This window comes from Carettochelys insculpta, chromosome 15, assembly GCF_033958435.1.
Source record: "Carettochelys insculpta isolate YL-2023 chromosome 15, ASM3395843v1, whole genome shotgun sequence".
Taxonomy (NCBI): domain Eukaryota; kingdom Metazoa; phylum Chordata; order Testudines; family Carettochelyidae; genus Carettochelys; species Carettochelys insculpta.
In genome coordinates, this window is record NC_134151.1 from 16,600,803 (window position 1) to 16,621,225 (window position 20,423).

Here is a 20,423-nt window from a genome sequence, read left to right on the forward strand (position 1 = left end):
CAGAGATTGCTACCTAGGGCCAACACAGCCCTTGCGCTGGGCCACTTTCTGTGAAGGACATGAAGCCTTTCCTTAGCCAGACTGGCTTTTTAGAACAGCTGTTACTTCCACAGGTATATGTTGTCTTACAACTTCATAGGAAGTTCCTTCCACAGCAGAAACTGCTGCCGGTTTATAGCCTTCATTTCCAACCTCACTTACCTCCTATTCATCTCTTGCTGAGCAATGCTTAAAGTTTCCCATCAATTTTCACAGTCCTGGGCAGAATGGGTTGGGGTTGCTGCCTCCAGGTTGTAAATTAGAATTTTTGCGTGTTGAAAAATGGAGTTGGAGAGAAACATACTGCTCTAATAACTGATAAATTGTGCTCTTTGGATACATCGCTGATAGGATAAATATCTGCTCTGATTATTTTAGAGGATTACTGTGTTTATAAAGTGCCTAGTATGATGAAAGAGTCCTTGTAGCAAGTACTGAAATAATAAAAATAATTTGGCTCACCACCCACAAAATGGCTCAAATGATCTTATCCTCCTGTTTGCAGAGCCGCTGTGCTTTCATTGTGCTGCTTTTCATGAGCAGTCCTGATGAACTGAGGGTGCTTGTGACAAGCAGGAGAAAAGACTAAATATCAGTAGAATCTGAGCCATTGCCAAATGTCATTCACTCCCACAGAGTGTCTGGGTGACAGATGCTTGCAAGGCTGCATGCTCTGGAATGGGAAGTCTCTTGACAGGGATGCATTGGCAAAGGGTTTGGTCCTCAGTGCCCTGCAATTGTTTTGCAGCACACCTGTCCTGGGCACTCAAATCCCAGACTATAAGGACAGTGTCATAATGATAAACCTGTAAGACGAGCATCCTCTTCCCACTCATTTTGGTACCTATGGGACATCTTACAATGATTCATAGTGGAATGGGTTTGCATGCTGGAAAATATCATCTTCTTCTCACAGCAAGTATGGATGTGACTAGTGCACTGGATTCACCACATAGTAATATTTGGGTTGCCAGGCAGGAGCTTCCCAAATTGAGATGTTTTTCTTTGTGTTTAAGTCCCCTTATTTGGCCCTAATGACAACTCAATATTGTCATGTTCTGCATGATATCTCTCAAGGGGACTTCTCTGGAAAGGAGAAGTGAAGGATGAAGCGGTGACCGTTCTGTCTGGGTGCGTCAGATTAGATGCAAGAATAGAAGTCTGGGACACAACCTATGGGAGAGATGTTAAGCTGAAATCCCTTCCATGCATCCCTAGGGAGCTGCCGAGATGGAAGAACCCAGGGCACTGCAAAGGAAAGAGGAAGAACATCCATGCCTGAGTGTGTTTTCTATATTAGGGGCCACGGAAGAAAGGAAAACATGAGCTCATGCTGAGCAGGGAGTGACTGCAATATTGGCCCAGGCACCACTGTCTGGGCCGGTATAACTGAGTATGCAAGAAAATTTTACCTCTTTCTGCATCCCTCCTCTTCTTCACTGGATAGAGCTTAGAGTGTGGAGTTCAGAATTCAAAACAAAAGCTGGTTTGACTTAGATCCATCTTTTGTCTTCTCCACCCTGAGCTCCCCACTTCCCCTTTCCCTTCTTCAGGGGAGAGGATGTTACTTGCACAAAGGGCTTCCTGTGACTCTGCTGCAGCTCACTGAACTGGACAGTGCATCCTTTTGTTGAACTTTTTATTAGTGTCGGAATTTGACTGCTCCAAGTGACGTGCCTGCAGCACAGGCATGCGTTGCGTCAGCTGCTGCCCAGGGCTATGATAGGCCTCCATTATGTTAGAGCAGCCCCGGATGTAGATGGTTCTTAACTCAGGCCAGGGGAGTTATCTTGCAGATGGAAACATCTCCTTTGCCCTGGCCCTTCCCCTCTTGCGGGTTATGCCTTCCTGTATATGCATACCCAGCATTCTTGCATCTTTAATGAAGCATTTCTTTTGCCCTAACTTCCAGAATGGCACCGAGGACTTGCCCACATTCTGTATGTTAATGTGTGGGTGATAGTACGCTCCCTGCCCTGAGGATCTCCTTGACATCAACCTCCCCTGCTGCTACCGTGAGGATTCTCATTGTTGAGCTACAAGAGGCGTTCCCTTATCCAGCAGGGTTGTTTCTGCCACAGTCCCAGTTTGGGTGGCCAAGCACAGCATGGTTATCTGGTCTGGGTCTGCTACAAGGCTGCCTGAAGCATTTCCAGCCTGGTGAACATGAGATATTGGGACCAGCAATAGTTTGCCTTGTGGGCATAAATAACATTATTAGGCATTGCCGGCCAATGCTGTGAACAAAGGGACCCTATTTGGTAATTTCCTGAGTTTGTGTCTCCGGGAAGTCAGTGCTGAGAGCACCTTCTTAGGCCAGTAACTATGTATGTTGTGAATCAAATCTCCTGTACAAGTGTCTTATCAACATTATGTAGCGTTGGTCCACGTGAATGTTAGGTTTAAGGCAAAGACTTGCAGGGTGATCAGAGCCTGAGCTTTGGAGTATGATGATACTGCAGTAACATAATGTGATTGCGGCTCATGTGGACTTCAATCTAGCTGGCTCAGGTACCAGAGCAATGATGCTGCACAAGCCTTCTGGGGACCCTGGATTATTATCCACACTATTAGTCCAGGCCTAAGCACATGCTGCTGCAATTCTTGGATTAAAGCTAGCTCACCTGTGTCAACACAAGCTGTAGCTGTACTCCCTAACTGCAGTGTAGACAGACGCGACAAAATTGAACTCTGGAAAGTCGATCTTCCCACGGTTGATCTTTGTGTGAGAATAGATTAGCCCTAAGCATGTGATAATTTTTCTTTACATAACTTGGAGGAAGCCTGGAGTGATGAAACATTTGCATGAGTCTTTTCATGCTGAATCTTCAGTCCAAAATTTCTTCCTTCCTCAGCAAAATCTGCTGAGGCCCAGGAGGGGGGGCACTCTGTGCTACCTTCTCAGATCTGGAAACTAACCAAAGTTCCTCTTCTAACATCTTTCACCGCAACCCTCAAGGCTTTGGAGCAGAGCATAATTACATTGCAGTAACAGAATGTGATTACAGCTCATGTGTACTTTAGGGGAGCCTGGATTATTATCTACACTGTTAGTCCTCTGCAGAATTCTTGCTCTTGAGCTTGGGTACCGGAAAAGAATAACTTAACCCAAGATCCACGGATGGCAGTTTGGGGCTTCTTTGCTGTAAACCAGCATCCTAATGTAGGCTAGCTAATATTTGGGTCAGATGAGATTCATGGGAGGGGTGTTGGAAGACAGGGGCTTTAAAACACGCTGCTTTTGTAACTAACCAACTTGATTCCATCTGGAGTCTAAGGGCAGCTGCCAGCTGTGCAGTTTATTTCTCTTCCGTCCTTGTTAAATTTTTTCTTCTCCTTGCTGTGGAGGCTGGAAGGCTTTGTGTTCTAAAGGATGATCTGTCAGCCTGTGACTGAAAGACTTTGGATCTCTGTAAACATGCACCCTCATATCTGCTAACACAAACCACCTGCTGTGGTTAGAGACAGCTCTGGGGTTGTTTTCCTTGGAATGAGTTTTTAGTTTTTCTTCAGCCACAGGCGTATATCTTGTAAACTGCTGAACAGGTCTTTGCCGACATCTCGAGAACTGTGTGATGTGGCAGATGGGCTGGAAGTGACTTCATGTGACCCTACCCTCTGACTTACACCCCTCCACGCACACACCTTTTCTTCCCTTCTTCAATGGTTTCCTGGCCTTACCCCGCCTATCCAGAGACTGGGCTTTTCCATGTCTGTTCTTGTGACTAGTTAGCGCTCATTACTCTAGGAGGTGTGGAACGCTGGCCAGAATCAGGAGTAGTGCAGTCAGGCAACATAGAGGCTTCTCTTCTACACCAATCTCTGGCACAGTGGAAGATCCCTGCCCACGCCATGTCCATATAGTTCTTCCAGCACTGCCATGTTCTGTCCATTTGCCCAGGTAGTCCTTGCTTTTCTGAGCAGAGACTTTGAGAGGATGCCTTGGGTGGCCTGGACAGATACCCTCTAGGGATTTGAAGTTGACTTAAAATCTGTGGGATGATGATCTCTGAAACGCCCTAGTTGGGCACATCCAGAAATCAGCCATGGGATATGGGACAAATTGCAATAGTGGCAGCTTTTGTTTGGGACCCTTGTGTGGAATATCAGGGCATTCTGTAAGGCGGACAGGACAGAGGAGTTGCAGCTGATCCGAATGGGATCTCAAGATTGGAAGAGCAAAAGGCACTGCAGTAATGCTAGAGGGCCTGCCTGCAGCATGCCTGGCTCTGGCACTATTAGTATCTTTCTTTCAGGAGCACTCTGCTCGCTCTCAGCAGTGCTAGATGAGAAGGCTTTGAGAGAGTTGAGTGTTCTATTACTTAACTGTAATCAGATGTGCTGGGCTGGTGGCTTGATTTGTGTCACTTACTTGTGTCACTCATAAACTTAATAGCCCTTCCAAACAGGAAAAATAAGGTTAGAGTCATTTGGTTTCTTTCTGGATAAATGGTGACACAACGAGGATTTAATCTGGGCTAATGGAGCCGCTGTGTGATCCTTTATTTGCAAGGGCAGAAGGAACAACAGGAGGGTGTTACGTGCTCATGGAAAGGCACTCATTGCGACAGCCCTGTGGTCACTCTGCATTGAGGAAATGAATCCACATGCAGCCCTGCTCATTTTGTGGCTTCTGCTGGTAACGTCAGAGCAATCTCTCGAGTATTACTGTGTTGGCTAACTCATAAAGTCCAAACTTGGAAAGAGGCTTAAAGCATTTCCCTTTCTTGATTAACATGTTTCTGTGTCCGGTATCTGCAGCTCAAAGGGAGCACTCAAATACTTTTATGTTTTTTTAATTGTTTTAGTTTGCTTTTGGTTTTTCTGCCAGGCTTTTTGTCCTTTTTTTTTTCCTATGGATTGCAGTGTCCATATGTGTGTGTGTGTGTTACTTCATGGAGCATGTAATAAATCTCATTTTTGTTTGTGTTTTGTGTTAACTCATGTCCTCAAGTAATGATACCACAAGCTAATGCTCATGTCTCCCCTTCTGTGCTTACAGCAGCCCAGTTGCACCAATGTATAGCGTGTGGTAGAGACACTCCCACTGATGGGAGAGAGAACTCTCCTCTTGGCTTAACTTCTGCCTACACAAGAGATGGTAGCTACACAGAGCTGTCTACACTAGTGTTTAGGGCAGTATAACTTGTGTCTCTCGGGGTCCTGGGTTATTCGCACCTCTGGGTGACCTGATCTGTAGTGTACAAATAAGGAGTTAAGAAAATGTTTGTGAGCTGCTGCTGTTGCTTATAAAAGCAGCAGAAGAACATGGTATTGTTTTTGTGTAGGACCAATATTCCCTCCAACATTTTCCATCTGTGGGCAGAATAAATTTTGTTATGTGCACTAAGGAATGTGCAGATGCAGCTGACAGGGAACACTGTGTAGGAGCTGCAGAAAATCACAGATTTAGTATTATTTCACAGTGACTAATGTGCTGCGTGTAGTTATAAAAATATACTAACAACTCTGTCTTAAAACACTTACATGGTCACCCTTATTGGACAGTCTTAGCACCTTACAATCTTTAATCTGCTGCAGCATTCCTGCAGAGTAGGGAAGCGTTATTCCCGTTTTACAGAGGGGATAATAGAGCGAAGAGACTGTGACTAGTGTAATATCATACAGGAAGCCTGTGATACAGCAGGTAACTAAACCAGTGTTTGCCATCAGCTCATCTTTCCTTTCTGTTTCTCTTTACGTGTGTTACTATGAATAGATCCTTATTTGGAATCCGTGAAAGCAACACTTGGATTATTCTGTTGTGTTCATCCTGGGCCATTGGAGTTTAATTGATACATAAAACTCAATATTTCATCATATGCTTTGTTAACCTTTGGTACCAAGTTATGGTGCTTTAATAAAAGATGGATCAGGGCCCAGAACCCCCTGGTGGAGAACTGCTGCTTTGTTGATATTGTCTGTGTGGTTTGCCTTTGGAAGTAGGCCATTGATTGTTGCAATGGAGTTGAATTCTACATGGATACCACCAGCAGGATGCCCATTTGAGAGTCCAGAGGTGGCACTGCATTTTGGGACACTGCTGTTAGACTCTCAAATGGAATGGCAGGGAAAATAGTAATGCATTTCTGCATACATAGATGGGGAATCCAACTCACAGGGAAGGTAAATAACATGCCTAAGTCTCAACCTCAGAGCCAGGATTGGAGCTCTGGATCACCGGACTGCCAAACCTGTGCTCATTCCTCTGCTTTATGCAGGTTTGCCTAGCAGCGCGTCTGTGTTTTTAGCTGCATCCTGGCCCTCAGTGTTTAACTCACAAGTTTCATCTTATAATTAATATTTGTGCCAATTATAATACTTTAGTGAAAGATGGATCTTGAAAATAAAAGGACTTTAGATTTTTATGTGGAAGTTGGCGGTAGGTTTCCTTCTTGCGGAATTGAACAGTGGCTGTCAGCTGCATTTGTAGCCAAAAATCTGTGATATTAATAGAAGAATCAAGGGAATTCGATCTGTTTTTTTGCCCCATTGTGCATACAGTGTGTGTGCTTATGCACACCCCAAACTGCTTATTTTTGCAGTGTTGAGAACAATGGTGCACCTCCATCCAGAGGACTTCAAAATCCACGCCTAGAAGGAGAGACAAAAAAAAAGAAAAACAGTCAGTGAGCCCTTGGTGAGCACTCTCTCACTGATGTCCCTATGGTGTGCTGGAGAAATCCAGGCTCAAATTGCCTAAAGATGATCTAAATGAAAGACCAAAGAGAATCCTGTTCTTACTCTTAAACTGCCACAGATTACGACACAGCCCAGGGAGGCTGTGATGCACTCAGAACCCTTTTTGCAAGATGACCAGATCTGCCATGAGAAACTGAGTATCTTCCACTCCCATTGGTGTACCTGGAGGATGCTCAATGTTCTGTGCTGTATTTAAAAAAAAAAAAAAAAAGTCATCCTAGGGTTCAGACACCTTTATAATGAAGTAGAGGGAGGAGGGGTGAATCTTAATCCTGGTCTCTCCCTCCTCGCTGTGCCATCCAGTAATTGCAAACCTTTTGGCTCTTTGAACCAAGTCCTTTTCGGTAAATCTCCTATAGGTTGAGAGTATGCCAGATTGGAGAGGTTCATCTGGCAACATCCATAATCCAGCAGGATTTTAATAGCCAGAAGACAACTTATCATTGGAGTGGCCACTTTTCACATGGTTACATAAAGTTTGTTTACAGCCACCAGTCCTGGCTTTCAGTGTTCAGTGCAGTTGAAATGTTGATAATGTGCCAGATTTTGGTCTCTCATGGTCTGGCAAATTCTCTCATCCAGCATCAGTCAGGTTCTGAGGTTGATTGGATGAGAGAGGTTCAACCTGTAGAAGGCTTTCAAAGTAGTTGGTAGACCTGTGGGATGTTGTCAGTAGTTTTAAGTGCAGTGTATGTGTGTAAATTACTCTGAGATCCTTCTGGATGGAGGCTATTTGCTTAAAAAAGAAAAGAACAATGCAGGTGCACTTCCCTGTTCATGCTGAGTGAAAGGCAAGCTGCAAATAAGCTCATAAATGTTGAAACTTCAACTGGACCTGGGACATAAAGGAAAACTAGAAAATGGTGAGAGGGCCCATCTGAACCCAGGTGTTGCAGGAGCTCCTTGTAATATTTAGCCTCTTTTTTCTCATTACTGTGGAGACCTGGGGTTAGCCCTACCCTCTTGCCTGACTGGAGGTAATGTGGTTATGTGAAGACACCCCAGACTCATGTTAACATGGAGAACTGGCTTCATTTCAGTCTCTCCTTCTGCTTAGTAGTTATTTGTTACTTTAATGTTTGTTTTAAAAGCCATCTTGTGTCCCCCTCTCTCCTTTTCTTTAGATGCAGATGTTGGACAAGTTCCCAATGGAAGGAGGGCAGAAGGACCCCAAACAGAGGATCATCCCCTTTCTGCCAGGTGGGTAGGATGGACTCCATTGAAGGCAAATGTGGGTTTTGACAGAACAAATTCAAGTGGGGCTAGACTAAGAAAAGGTCTTGTTACACCCATTGATGACTTGAGGGTTGGAGTATTGGACAATAGATGAATTTGGAACTTAAGATGCGTGTATCCTCCCCATTCAGATGAATGTGGGAGTCTTTGTAGTAATATGCAAAGTAAGTACGAAACTCCTCAGCTCCCAGGGCTGCAGCTCACCATCTGCTTTGACCTCTGACTCTCTGCAGTATTTTGGCATTGGATGCTGCCTGTCCTGACTGGCAAATACATAGCCACAGCCCTCAGGAGATACCCGTGCTTTAGGTCAGGAATTCTGTCTGCACAAGCTCTGTTGATAGCTCCTAGGACACAGCAGTGTGTTTCAGTATTTGCACACCTAACAGAGCCCAGGGTTAGCTAGGGGTGTAAGCAGTTAGGAATTGAGTGTAACTCCAGCTAAACTGCAGAGATACCTTGAAAACAATCCCACATAAATATAGTACTGAAACAGGCTGGCAGCTGTAAATTTCTCCTGCGGTCTTAAGGGCCAGTTTTCCAGTTAGAGATGTTTATAGAGAAGCAGTTGCATCACAAATCCAACTTGCAACTGTGCATCCATGTGTCTGAACTAGCCTGTATAGTTGCCCCTTTTGGCCCTAATGGGTGCATATGGTTGCTTTGTATATGGTATTGCTGCTGATTTTGAAAGTGTAGCCCAAAGGTTGCCAGGGTGCTCCCGAGAGTCTTTCACACACCCACTGCCAATAGATTTGACTGTGTAAACTTTTTTCCAAGTGGCTAATGAAAAGGGATGATACTGCAAACACTTCCAGAGAATACAGCAAGTATATTTTAGTGCGTACCATTATGATGTCTTTTGGAAGTGCAGATGTTGAAGGACTATGTGACTATGGCATGGGATGATGTTCCTGCACGGGCTTTAATCTAGGTAGTGTGAAGGTGCAGTGTCAGAGGTTTCAGCGTGGGCTGTTCCAGCACACTGGAATTGCTGGGTATCTTCAAACCATGCTGTGGTCCATGCTGCCATGTTTTGACTGCCACTTTAGCCCTGCTAGGTTGATTAAAGCTAGCGTGGGCATGCCAGCAATCACACCTCCTGTTGCAGTGTAAACATGGGGTTCTTTTCTCCAAGCAGCATGAAGACTTTGTTTTGTTCCTGTTTATAAAGGCAGGACATATTCGTAGTTATGAAACTGTATTTGGGTTATCCAGGGAGACGTTTCTGTTTCTGGCTTCTTCCTGGATTGTAACGTCAGCAAAACCAGAGCAAGTCTGACATTAATAGAGAGGAAAAGGCATTGCTGTGCAACTTTTTTCTGCCAGCGGGGGAAGCCAAATTGGCAGAGGGCACAACTTGGAAAAACAGGGAGTGCAATGTGACTGCTCTCCATTTGTGAGGAATCTCTGCTTATTCCCACCAAACCGCTGCTATTTTTGAAAGATAGGGACAGGGCTCCAGAGAGGCTGCCCCGAGCATATTGCATTTCCCAGCTTCACTTGTTGATTTCTTTGCTGCTCATTCAAACTGAAAAAGTTCTCCTCTTTTAAATCCCTCTTGACTGGGATTTTGACTGGAGAAAAGGGTTGAAGCTATCAGGAGGTGGAGCTTGAGCTCTATTGACGCACCTCCATGGGCTGTGTGCGCCCTTATTTTGACTTTATAAATGGCATTAACTGGTGTCCAACCCAGTGCTCTAGCACCCTGAGCAATAGACTAAAACTGTCTGCCTCCAGGCACAGCCAAACAGCCTGCCTGATGTTGCCCAACAAGAAAATCCATCCAAGTCCGTAACATGAATGCATTGGTCCTCAAGGCTGTGCCAGGCAGGTGGGCCTTGCAGTGCATCCAGAAGGCTTTTAGGTGCTTCACCTCTCTCGCTCCCAAGCTCCATAGGACTGAGTTGCCAGGGCTAATGGGGGAGCATGGGAGCACGCAGGTTGTATGCTGGAGACAGGCCCCATCTGTTGATTCAGGATTGAATAGCCTCTGCCTTGAACTGCACCCCTTACTCCTATGCCCGTGCCCTTCCCAGGCTTCTCTACATGTTGCAGTCACTCTCAGTCCATACTCCTGCTACAGACTTACCTTGTCACCAGTGTTCCCTGTAAGCTGAGCATTTGGAAGAGATTCAGGTGCCACCCAGCCGATGAGCAGAGCACCCACAGCCAGCAGCCTACGTTTCTACTGGTGGTGCACCTCCACACATGCATCAGGGCACATAGCAAAATTCATTTTGCACATGGATGGAAGACATTAGTGGGAACTTTGCTTGTCACTTGCAATGCCCGTCACAGAAGCAGATTGAAAAGGGTTGATGGGTAATGAGCATCTTTAGATTTCACCTCTCCTGCTTTCACACATTGGCCAAGAGAAATGGGCAGTTGTGGTGTGAACATCTTGCAATGGGACATTCTGCTGGCTGGCTCCTGCGGTGTAGAGTAGGTATAGCAGACTCTTCTCTGTCTAACCATACAGGGCTGCTTAATCCTTTCACTTGAGGGTAGCTGCTGTTAACTTGTGGGAGGTCTGTCCCTTCTGGAGTGCTTCATTTGCCATCTTTGGCATGTATAGCAAGGAGACAACGGCTGTCTGTTGAATAGCCTTAGGGAATTAGTCACCTGGTCATTATGTACCTGGCGAGGTGGCTTATTGGCTGGGTCTGCCTCTGTAGAGAGCAGGGGTATTGGCTTGGAAAAGTCTCTTCGTAAAGGATGGACCTCCCTGGTCTGGCATCCTTGGGATCTGAGGGGTCCCATACTAGGAAGTTTGCTGGACCAGGGAAAGTCAGTGCTACCCTGCTGGCCCCCAGCTCCCACTCACAGGGTCCCCTCTGGGCCATCAGGTTGCTCCTGGTTGCCAGCCCCAGCCACTGGGCTCTGCTCCTGGTCCAGCAGGGCTCCTAGCCACTAGCCTAGCTGTGGCTTCCCAGATACAGTTCCCCGGCTGCTGTCAGCTTCCCAGCTGCCAGTCCAGCACCAGCTGGGGCTCCCAGCTGCAACTCCCCCGCCACTGCTAACCTCCTGGCTGCCGCTGGCCTAGCTGGGGTTTCCCTGCCACCTCCAGCTTCCCTGACATCAGCCTGGCCCTAGCTGCAGCACCCTGGCTACCACCAGGTTCTTGGCCACTGCTGTGCCCCACCCCCCCCACCCTTCGCTGCTGGCCTGGTTGGGATTTCTGGGCTTCCATTTATTGGACTTCCATTTGGACCCCACTCCTGGGCATCACCAAATTCTCAGCCACCTCTGGCCCACTACCACTGGCCACATTGGGACTCCCTAGCTGCTGCTGTCTTCCCTGTCACTGTCTCTGCCCCGTCTGTGGCTCCCCAGCCACTGCCAGACCCTCCAACCCCTGCAGCTCGCCTGCCTGAGACTCCTTGGCTCCCAGCCATTGGACCCCAGCTGAATCCTGCTCTTAGCCACCAGGACTCTCTGGTCCTGCAACATCCCCTGGTCCCATCAGACCACAGATGTAGCTGGCCCAGAGTGTCCCAGATTTCAGAAGTTCAGTCTTTAGCTGGTAGAATTACAAGATACAAGAATTGTGCTGTAGTCCTTCTGGTTCAGGGTTCCTCTTTCCCAGCTTGAGATGGCAACATGTTCTTCTGCTGATTGCAAGCCTACAGCTTTTGTGCTGGCTGCAACAGGGCACATAATCAGAATGGGACGAGTGTGAGGTAGAGCAGGGTCTGTTCATCTGCAACTTTTGCATACAAGATATGGTGAAATTTAGGCTCACTGGGTTTTTGTCTTGTTTCAAGCCTGAGAAACTGGTGCCATTTGTACCTCCCTTTCCTTCCCTCTCCCATTGGAGGAGCATTTTAGCATCTGAGTTTCATTACTAGGGGCGATTTGGCTCCAACAGTCTGACTGAAATACTCTGCTTTCTGGGAAGCCGCCTATGGTAATGTTAGATGTGTGGCCTCCAAAGTTCTGAAAATATCTCCAGCTCTCCTATTCATCCAGCTGCCTGTAGCATTCTTAGCAAACCTGCAGTCGCCTCGAACTCATGGTCACCCACAGGACCCGGGGAGACTCCCATCTTTTGGTATCTGTCAGAATGTTTGCCTGGTAGGGGAAGTGGTCCCAATTATTAATGCTTATTTTACAGCTGCCAACCCGAGGTATTTTGTTCTGCTGGTGACACTGCTTTTGCTTTTCGTTTAACTTCATTTTCCTTGTGGTGTCTGACCCATTCTTGGAAGTTGCTAGAGGTGATTTTGGGCCTTCAGACTTAAAGTAGCTCATCGCAGAGAATATCCTCGTGAGGGATATGGTTCCTGCCCCCTCTCCTCCTCACCCACCACCCCACTCTGAAACAGATGGAACAACAACAAAGATGAGTTGTAGAGAGAAGTGGATGGGAAAAATAGGCGGGGCTCTGGGCTGTCTGGAGGAGGGATTCTGTCTGGCTGTAAATCTGGACAGAACTTGACTGTAGGGTGTCCTGGGTGCCACTGTGATACTACTTGTAGGATAAGAAGAATATGGTCTCCAGGGCCTTATCAGTTGTTGAGCCTGCCGGCTTTCGGGCAGTGTGCTGAAAATTCCATTTGCTGCCGTGCAGCAGAACTGGGAGGTGGGCCCCTGGCTGCTTGCGTGCTGGCCTCGAGTCTTTCATATCATTCTTGTGTTAAGGTGTGCTGCCTCCATGGCCCCACGACACACCTCTGTCTAGTCCTGGCTCACAGAACGCTGGAATTGTTAACGTGGATGCTCATGGCAGGAGGAATGGAGTAGCATTGACTAACGAACGTGAAGACTCATGGGAGGATTGTGCAACGCTTTGGATAGCTATCAGAACCTAGCTTGGAGACAAAGTCCCCAGTGAGCAGGTGCTGGTCGCTGAATATCTATTTTGCGCTGTGCGTTATGCGCACAGAAGCCCAATCCCTGCCGGGAGAAGTTCACATGCTAAGGGTTACGCATTTGCTGGCTGAAGGATGACGAGATGGGGACCCCAGGAAAGAATTAACTAAGAAAACAAATGAGCTCAGTTGGGCCCGTTGTGTAAAGAATATGCCAGATCTTTCAGGAAATGGTTCTTACAAGAACATGGAGCCTTCCAAGCACCACACAACCCAAGTGGCCCAGAGCCTGTTCCAGCCAGGCTGCTTTCCTGGAAACGTGAATCTCTGCAAGGAGGGGTAGCTTGAGGCTCAGCTAACTTTGGCTGTGAAATTACTTTTCAGGAAGTTTAAGCAAGAGAGGGCAGCAAACTTCAACGGAAGAAAAGGATTTAATAGGCTAAATTTTTAGAAAGAAGAATGTTCTCGTCTTTCAAAGCCCCACCCCATCCCTCTGTGACCTCCCAACACTTGCACTTTGGGAACTTTTTATCTGCAAATGCTAACAGTTCCCTACAGTGGCTGTCTGAGTTGGGTGGCTGAATGAGGTTGTTCCCCATTTCTAAGCAATGTTAAGTGACTACCCTCGGCCCTACGGAGCACTTTGGTTTCAAAGTCCTACTCCTCTGATCAGATGACTGTTTGTTTGCATCTGTCTCAGACATTCAGACCTAGCCTAATAACTAAGAAGAAATGATCACATCAGTGTTTTGCTGCCTTAGTGCAGCTGGTGAGCTCTTCAGTGAAGAGGAGGTCCTGGGTGGGGTTGAGTACGTCTCCTCTCCACCCGGTTCCACTTCTGAGTTTTGGGAGTAAGGGCACGTTGAGGTTGCGTGAGTAAGCTTTGAAGTGCCTGTGGCTACACAGCTTGCCGGCGCTTCGAAGTTGTCGATTTCAAAGTTTGCATGGTGAAAATTAGCTTACTGAGGTGCTGCCCGTGCATCACAGCCCCTCATTGCTATTCCCCGCTCGGGCTGATTACCATGCCCCCTTGGAAGAAGGGGGCTATTGTAGACCCAGCCAGGAAGTCCTATCATCTCTGTTCCGTGCATCTGACAATGGTAGAGGCAGTACACCTGATCATAGGTCCCAACTTCCCCTCTAGCTGGAGAGTGTGTGATGGCCCCCTCTGCCCCAGGCCCTGCCCCCATTCTGCCCTGCCCACCCAGCCGTTGCTACTGCCCTGCCTCTTTGTTAGTTCCTCCCCCATGTGTTCTCTGTCCCCACTCCCCCAAGCTTCCTGATTGCCAAGAATCAAATCTTTGTGGTGCTCTGGAAAAGCTGATGGTGGGGGAGCTAGACAGCGGAGCCACCAGCAGGAGAGGTGGTGGGGCAGGAGGGCACAGGGATAGGAAGAGGGAGGGAGCATGGATGCTGGTGGTGCTCAGCACCCACTAATTTTTCCCCGTAGGTGCTCCGTCCCTGGAGCATCAATGAGTTGGTGCCTATGTCCCGAGTGAATCCCGCCTCAGTGCCCAGGAAGCAGAGATACTGAGGTGTGTCTCCTGGAATTCGCAAAAGTGAAATGCATTTCCTGAGCCACACTAAATAATGAATTTTATTGTGTCTCCATCCTGCTACTGTCCTGAAACCCTTCTCCTCCAGTCCCACCGATTAGTCAGTGTGTCTGCTGGAACCTAGAGAGCGTCCCTCCTCACTCACTCCCGCTCTTTCTGTGCTGGCCTCCCGCCTCCAGCCCCAGCCTCCTGGCTGAGGGGAGGAGCCTTCTTCCCTTTGTCTCACAGAATGGCTGGATGGTGCTGCTGATTTCTCCGCCTTTGTAGGCTCTAACTCGTGAGAGGAGGAGTAGGACTGAACTCCCTCCAGTACGATGCTTTAACCACCAGCATGCTAGGAATTGCAGTTGGCCCTGTTCTGAGCCACGTTGAGACCCTTCGGTGTGCTCCTATGCATCAAGTCATAGCACACCTCCCTGTAAGCCTCCAAGGTTAAGGCATGCCGCTGAAGTCATACAGGAAGGGAGCCTACCCTGTGCAAAGTTATCCCTCTGTTACTGCAGGGCCAATGCATCCACTTGCTTCAGAGGTTTGCCAGCCCACTTCTGAGTTCCAGGCTTCTATGGAGGCTGTGCGAAGTGTTATTCAACTCTCCCCCACCATGTGCCTGCCTGTTAGTGGAGTGGAACTAGGATCAGACCTCTTCTGGGGACTGACAGTGCATGGTTTTTCGAGCCTAAATTGGATCCTTTGCTGGAGGAAATCTGGATGTGATTTGAAAGGTGTGGGGAAGCAAATTCTTTCCGTATTGGAGGGAGTCCTATAGGGTAAAACGAGAATCAGATTTTTTCCGCTCTCAAAATATCTGGCTTCTTTAATGGCTGTGATGGGCTTTTGTGATGCATTTATGATTCTCTGCCTTTCCCAGTCGCACAGGATCGAGTAACAACCTTCAGCTCAATGGAAGCCACAGCCTTGTGGCTGGCTAAAGTGCCTCTGCAACTTTCTTTTCCCTCCACTCTCTCGCCTCCAGTCTGGCTCTGACCTTGACTTGAGAATGCCAGTAGGATGGAACAGAATACACTGTGCCCTTTGCTTGACTGGCATTTCTTATATGCCAATTTCTCTCGTGTGAGGTATTCTTTTACCCCCAGGGTGTTTCCTGCACAGCTGTCAACCTCTCCCTTGACGCTGCCCAATCCCTGAGCTGGGTACCCGCAGTTTACATCTCCCCTGCCCATTCTAAACCTACTAGAGTACAACCTGCACTATAAATCAGTTGATCCCATAAGAGTGAGGGGACATTTTCTCCAGTCGTTTTCAGTGGCAAGGCCTCTGGCCACTGGGTTATAAAGCAGAGAGAGAGACTCCAGGAGAGGTTTTAAAGGCAAACTCTGTCTTTGGTCTCTCGGGGTCTTCGGCTGCCGGGAATGAAGCTTCTCTGGTGCTCTTTATGCCAGTCACTGGTGGCTCACTGGCAGTGCCCATTCTGCCAGCTCTGCTTGTGTTGCCACTGTTGAAGTTGTAGTATAGACAGGGCTCAGGCCCTGCAGACGTGGTGAAAGATGTGTCCCATTTTTGTGTCGGCTTCTTTACCCTGTCTGACCTGTGCATGCTGCGAACGCCCCATTGCCCAGCAGTCATTTGGAAGGGCAGGCAGGCGACTGTCTCTCTTCCTGCAGGTGCCTTCTTTTGTTATCAGGCAGTCTTTGTCCCCCCGGCTTGAGCGTGTGTGTCTTTACTTGGGTCTTAGGTCAGGCAGCTCATGTTAAATAATGACTCAGCAGCTCCATCAGTTAGCAGCATCTGAAAACACTTGCATAATTAGGAACAGAAGAGCCGCTTGTCTGCTGTCCCCTCCAGCATGGAGGAAAGGGCTATGGGTATTCTCAGGCCGTTGTTAGCTGGACAGGCAGGGAAGAGAAGAGGTGGGCACAGTGTTTGGAGAATGTCCTCTGAGGCAGATTTTGATCCTTCTGTGTAGGTCTCTGACAGTTCTGCCAATGTATCTCCATTGTGACCTGCAGCGACTCCAGCCAACTCATTTAGATTCTTACAACATAGGTGCCTCCTCCTCCTCTGTCCAGGTGGTGCTGAGCCTCCCCCTTTTCCCCGGGGGTGGGGTAGGTCAGTGGGTGGCAGAACATTCGGGGGAGGGAGGGTGGTTGGGGAGCTGGCTAAGCACCCACTAATTTTTCTCCTTGGTGTTATGCCACACACATGCTCTACCTGTGCCATCTCTCCTGTCTCTCTGCAGTGCCCAGCCTCAGGGTTCTGCAGATGTCCCTCACTCCTTCCTGCCAGCGTGATCTCTAGTCTGAGAGAGCGGATGGTCAGCATGGATGGGTTGTTGGCAACCGAAGGATTGGTTGTTGAGTGGCAAACAAAATGATTAGGGGGCTGGGGTACATGACCTGTGAGGAGAGGGTGAGGGATTTGGGCTTATCTGTTTTGCAGAAGAGATAAGTGAGGGTTGATTTGACAGCAGCCCTCACCTTCCTGAAGGGGGTCTCTAAAGAGGATGGAGAGAGGCTGTTCTCAGTAGAGACTGATGGCAAAACAAGGAGCAGTGGTCTCAGGTTACAGGGGGCGGGGGGTGGCCTCAGGTTGGAGGGGGCGGGCTAGGTTGGGTGTTACGAAAAACTATTTCACTAGGAGGGTGGTGAAGCGCTGGAATGCATCACTGAGAGAGGTGGTGGAATCTCCATCCCTAGAGGTTTTTAAGTCCCAGCTTGACAAAGTCCTGGCGGGGATGACTTAGTTGGGATTGGTCCTGCTTTAGGCAGGGGGCTGGACTTGATGACCTCCCAAGGTCCCTTCCAGCCCTACGATTCTATGACTCTGTGGGAGGGAGTGGCCTATGGTCTGCTCTCCAGGGCCACCTATTGGATGAAGACTCCGCAGGTGCATGTGCACTCATGGGGATTTGCAGGGATGTGGCAGCCAGCGGATAAACAAAGCAGTTCATGTGTCAGCCCTGATTCTTCTTCGAGTGGTCCCCGTGGGTGCTCCACAGTAGGTGTTGGGCTCGCCCCGGCGCCGCAGCTCGGAAAATTTTCAGCAGTCTCTGTCTGGTCGCGCATGCGCCGATGCGCGTCGGCTCTTCGCGCGCTTACGGTCACGTGCGCGATCCGGTCCCTGCCAGTTCCTTCTCAACCGCTAACGGCTGCAGACGGAATCCTCTCCAGCTCCAACGCCTGAGACAGATAAATCTTATTTTTTTCTCGTGTTAATAGTTTTTAACAGTTCATAGTTAGCAGTTCTATAGTTATTATAGTTAGTTACTCTGTTAAAAGTTGTTAAAAGTTAAAGACTATCTTAAAACTGCAGCGGCCGCCTCTGGGCGGGCCCGCTGCTTTTGTTTGTCGGCCTTCAAAGGCCAACGGTTATTAACATCACCTAACAGACTGTTAAGTGTGCTATTAGCACCTAAGGACTCAGAGTTAAGTTTTAACAATGCCATCCCCTGGCTTTAAGAAGTGTGAATCTTGCCGGGAGGCCATGCCTGCTTCGGATGGCCATAGCTGATGCATACAGTGCCTTGGGGAGACGCACGTTCCCCAGAAGTGCTCCCATTGTTCCAAGTTGACTAATAGAGCTAGAAAAGATAGAGAAATGAGGCTGAAGATGCTGCTAATTGACAAAGCACTTCAGCCTGCCTCATCGGAGGCAACGCATGCGGAGGGCTCTTCAGGACCGCACAAGAGGAAGGCTGCCTCTTTGACCTCCTCTGCGCAGAAGAAAAGAAGAGCCTCGCCTACTCAATCCCTGCCCCTTACTGTTGGGAGCGGGACGAGTGTAACAAAGGGCCCGCGCACGCTGGCTTCCTTCACTGGTAAATCCGCGGCGCATGCAACCACTCAAGGCCCTGCAGCTACCGGGGAGACGGCACCGAGAGCTGTGCGGGCACTGGTCAGTCCGGCACCGGCTACTGCGGCACCGATCGAGACTTCCCCAGAGGCACCGGGATCGACTGCACCGAGGACATCGGCACCGAGGACGATGGCACTGGGATCGACAGCACCGAGGACGACGGCACCGGCAACAATGGCACCTGGAGCAGTGGAAATCATCATGACACCTGCTCCGGTACCAAGTTCACCGACAAGACCACCCGAGAGGGTAAAGGCTAAAACGAAGGCCAGGCACCGCAGCCCCTCTCCTGAGGTAATTGCGCTGCCTCTGTCACCATGATCACCACCAGAGATTCCACGGGCAGCAACACCTTCAGCCTGCCACAGACGTCCTTCTCCTTTTCTTCGGAGTCCATCCCAGGGGTCTGCACGCTTTTCTCCATCATCTAGCAGAGATCCCTACGAGTCTTCTCACAGAGGCTCTCCTCGTACGTCGGTATCATCTCGGAGGTCTTGACATTCCAGGCACCACCCTTACATCCTTGGGTCATGGTCCAGGTCTCCATCGCCAGTCCCCTGTCCCTGTTGCTACGACCGCCATCATTATGCGGGGCGTCAGCATAGGAGGTCGACGTCTCACTATGGATCCCCGTCGACCACCCCTCAACGCCACAGTGTTCTGCTTCCACCTGGGGGAACACCACAAGTTCCCCAATCAGAGGCTGGGTCTAAAGGCATTGAACCCCACCTCGAAATTCCACAAAGGCAATCACATCAATACAGCCAGGATCCAGAGGAATTGGAGGAGACATACCATAGTGATGCCTCCTCATCCTTGCCAGACGAGGCCGTGGTCCCTGGAGACATTTCTCCCCCAGATGACCTGAAACAGTTCCAGGAGCTGTTCAAACGAGTAACTCAATCCCAAGATATTCAAGTGACAGAGGTGCAGGAGAAACACCACAGACTCCTTAAAAACCTTAGGCCTCCATCTTCTTCTAAAATTGCTATTCCTCTGGACGATGCAATCATGGAGGCAGCCACTAATATATGGCAGACTCCAGCATCCGCTCCTCCTACCAACAAAAGAGCGGACAAAAAGTACTTCGTCCCTGCAAAAGGTATGGAATTTCTATTTAGTCATCCACAGCCAAACTCGCTAGTGGTTGAATCGTCCCAACACAGGTCCAAATCGTCCCAGTACAAATCTGGGGGATTGGACAAGGACGTAAAGAAGCTGGATCTTCTGGGTAGAAAGGCCTACTCCTCCTCTACACTGTTGCTCCGCATGGCCAACTATGCCGCTCATTTGTCGAATCACAATTTTGACAACTATTCCAAGCTTACTGCCCTCATGGACTTCCTTCCGGAGGATAAAAGGCCAATTCTTAAGGCAATTGTGCAAGAGGGCTATGCGGCTTCTCGAGCGGGCATGCAGATTGCACTGGATGTGGCGGACACAGCGGCCCGCGCCGTGGCCACTGCAGTGGTAATGCGGAGAGAGTCATGGCTTCACACATCTGGCATTCCAAAGGAGTTACAGGTCAAAATTGCAGACCTCCCCTTCGACAAAATAAAATTGTTTGCTGAATCGACCGACTCAGTCCTACACTCAAGCAAAGATTCCAGAGCGACACTTCGGACTTTGGGGATATATACCCCACCATTCAGAAGGAAGAAATTTTATCCTCAGCAACGCCGTTATGATTACCAACAGCAACGTACCCAATTTCAACGGGGGTATGATCAGGGACGTCATCAACAAACACGTTATAAGGGCCCTAGGCCCCGGCCTCAGCAGGACAACACCTCCTCAGGGCAAAGTGCAAGACAGCAAGTTTGACGGGTATGTCGAGGGCCGCGAAGCCAAGACCGTACCTCAGTGCCAATCTCAGTACATGTTCCATCACCGACTCAAGCCATTTTACCCACAATGGAAAAGCATCACGTCAGACAAGTGGGTATTGGAGATTGTAAACACGGGATACACGATCCCCTTCCAGTCTTTTCCTCCACCAAATCCTCCCACCGCACCCCTTCTCAGAGACCCCTCTCACCTACCGGAATTAAGGCGGGAGGTGGACCACCTCCTATTCATAGGGGCGGTGGAGAGAGTACCGGAACAATTTCAAGGCAAAGGGTTCTACTCCAGGTATTTCCTGACGGAAAAGAAGACAGGAGGGTGGAGACCCATTTTGGATCTACGCGCACTGAACCAGTACCTACGCAAACAGCGCTTCAAAATGACTACGATGGCTTCAATAATCACGGCACTAGACCAT

At 48.8% G+C, this 20,423-nt stretch overlaps 1 protein-coding gene across 2 annotated transcripts in view; it reads left to right on the forward strand.

Annotated features, from left to right (window-relative positions):
• SH3PXD2B (SH3 and PX domains 2B) overlaps positions 1–20,423 on the forward strand; it is a 139,038-nt gene that overhangs the window by 46,109 nt on the left and 72,506 nt on the right. For both annotated transcript variants that reach the window (XM_075009955.1, XM_075009956.1), the window contains exon 3: positions 7,866–7,941. In XM_075009955.1, coding sequence (XP_074866056.1) covers positions 7,866–7,941 — 76 coding nt within the window. The remainder of the gene's footprint in view (positions 1–7,865; positions 7,942–20,423) is intronic.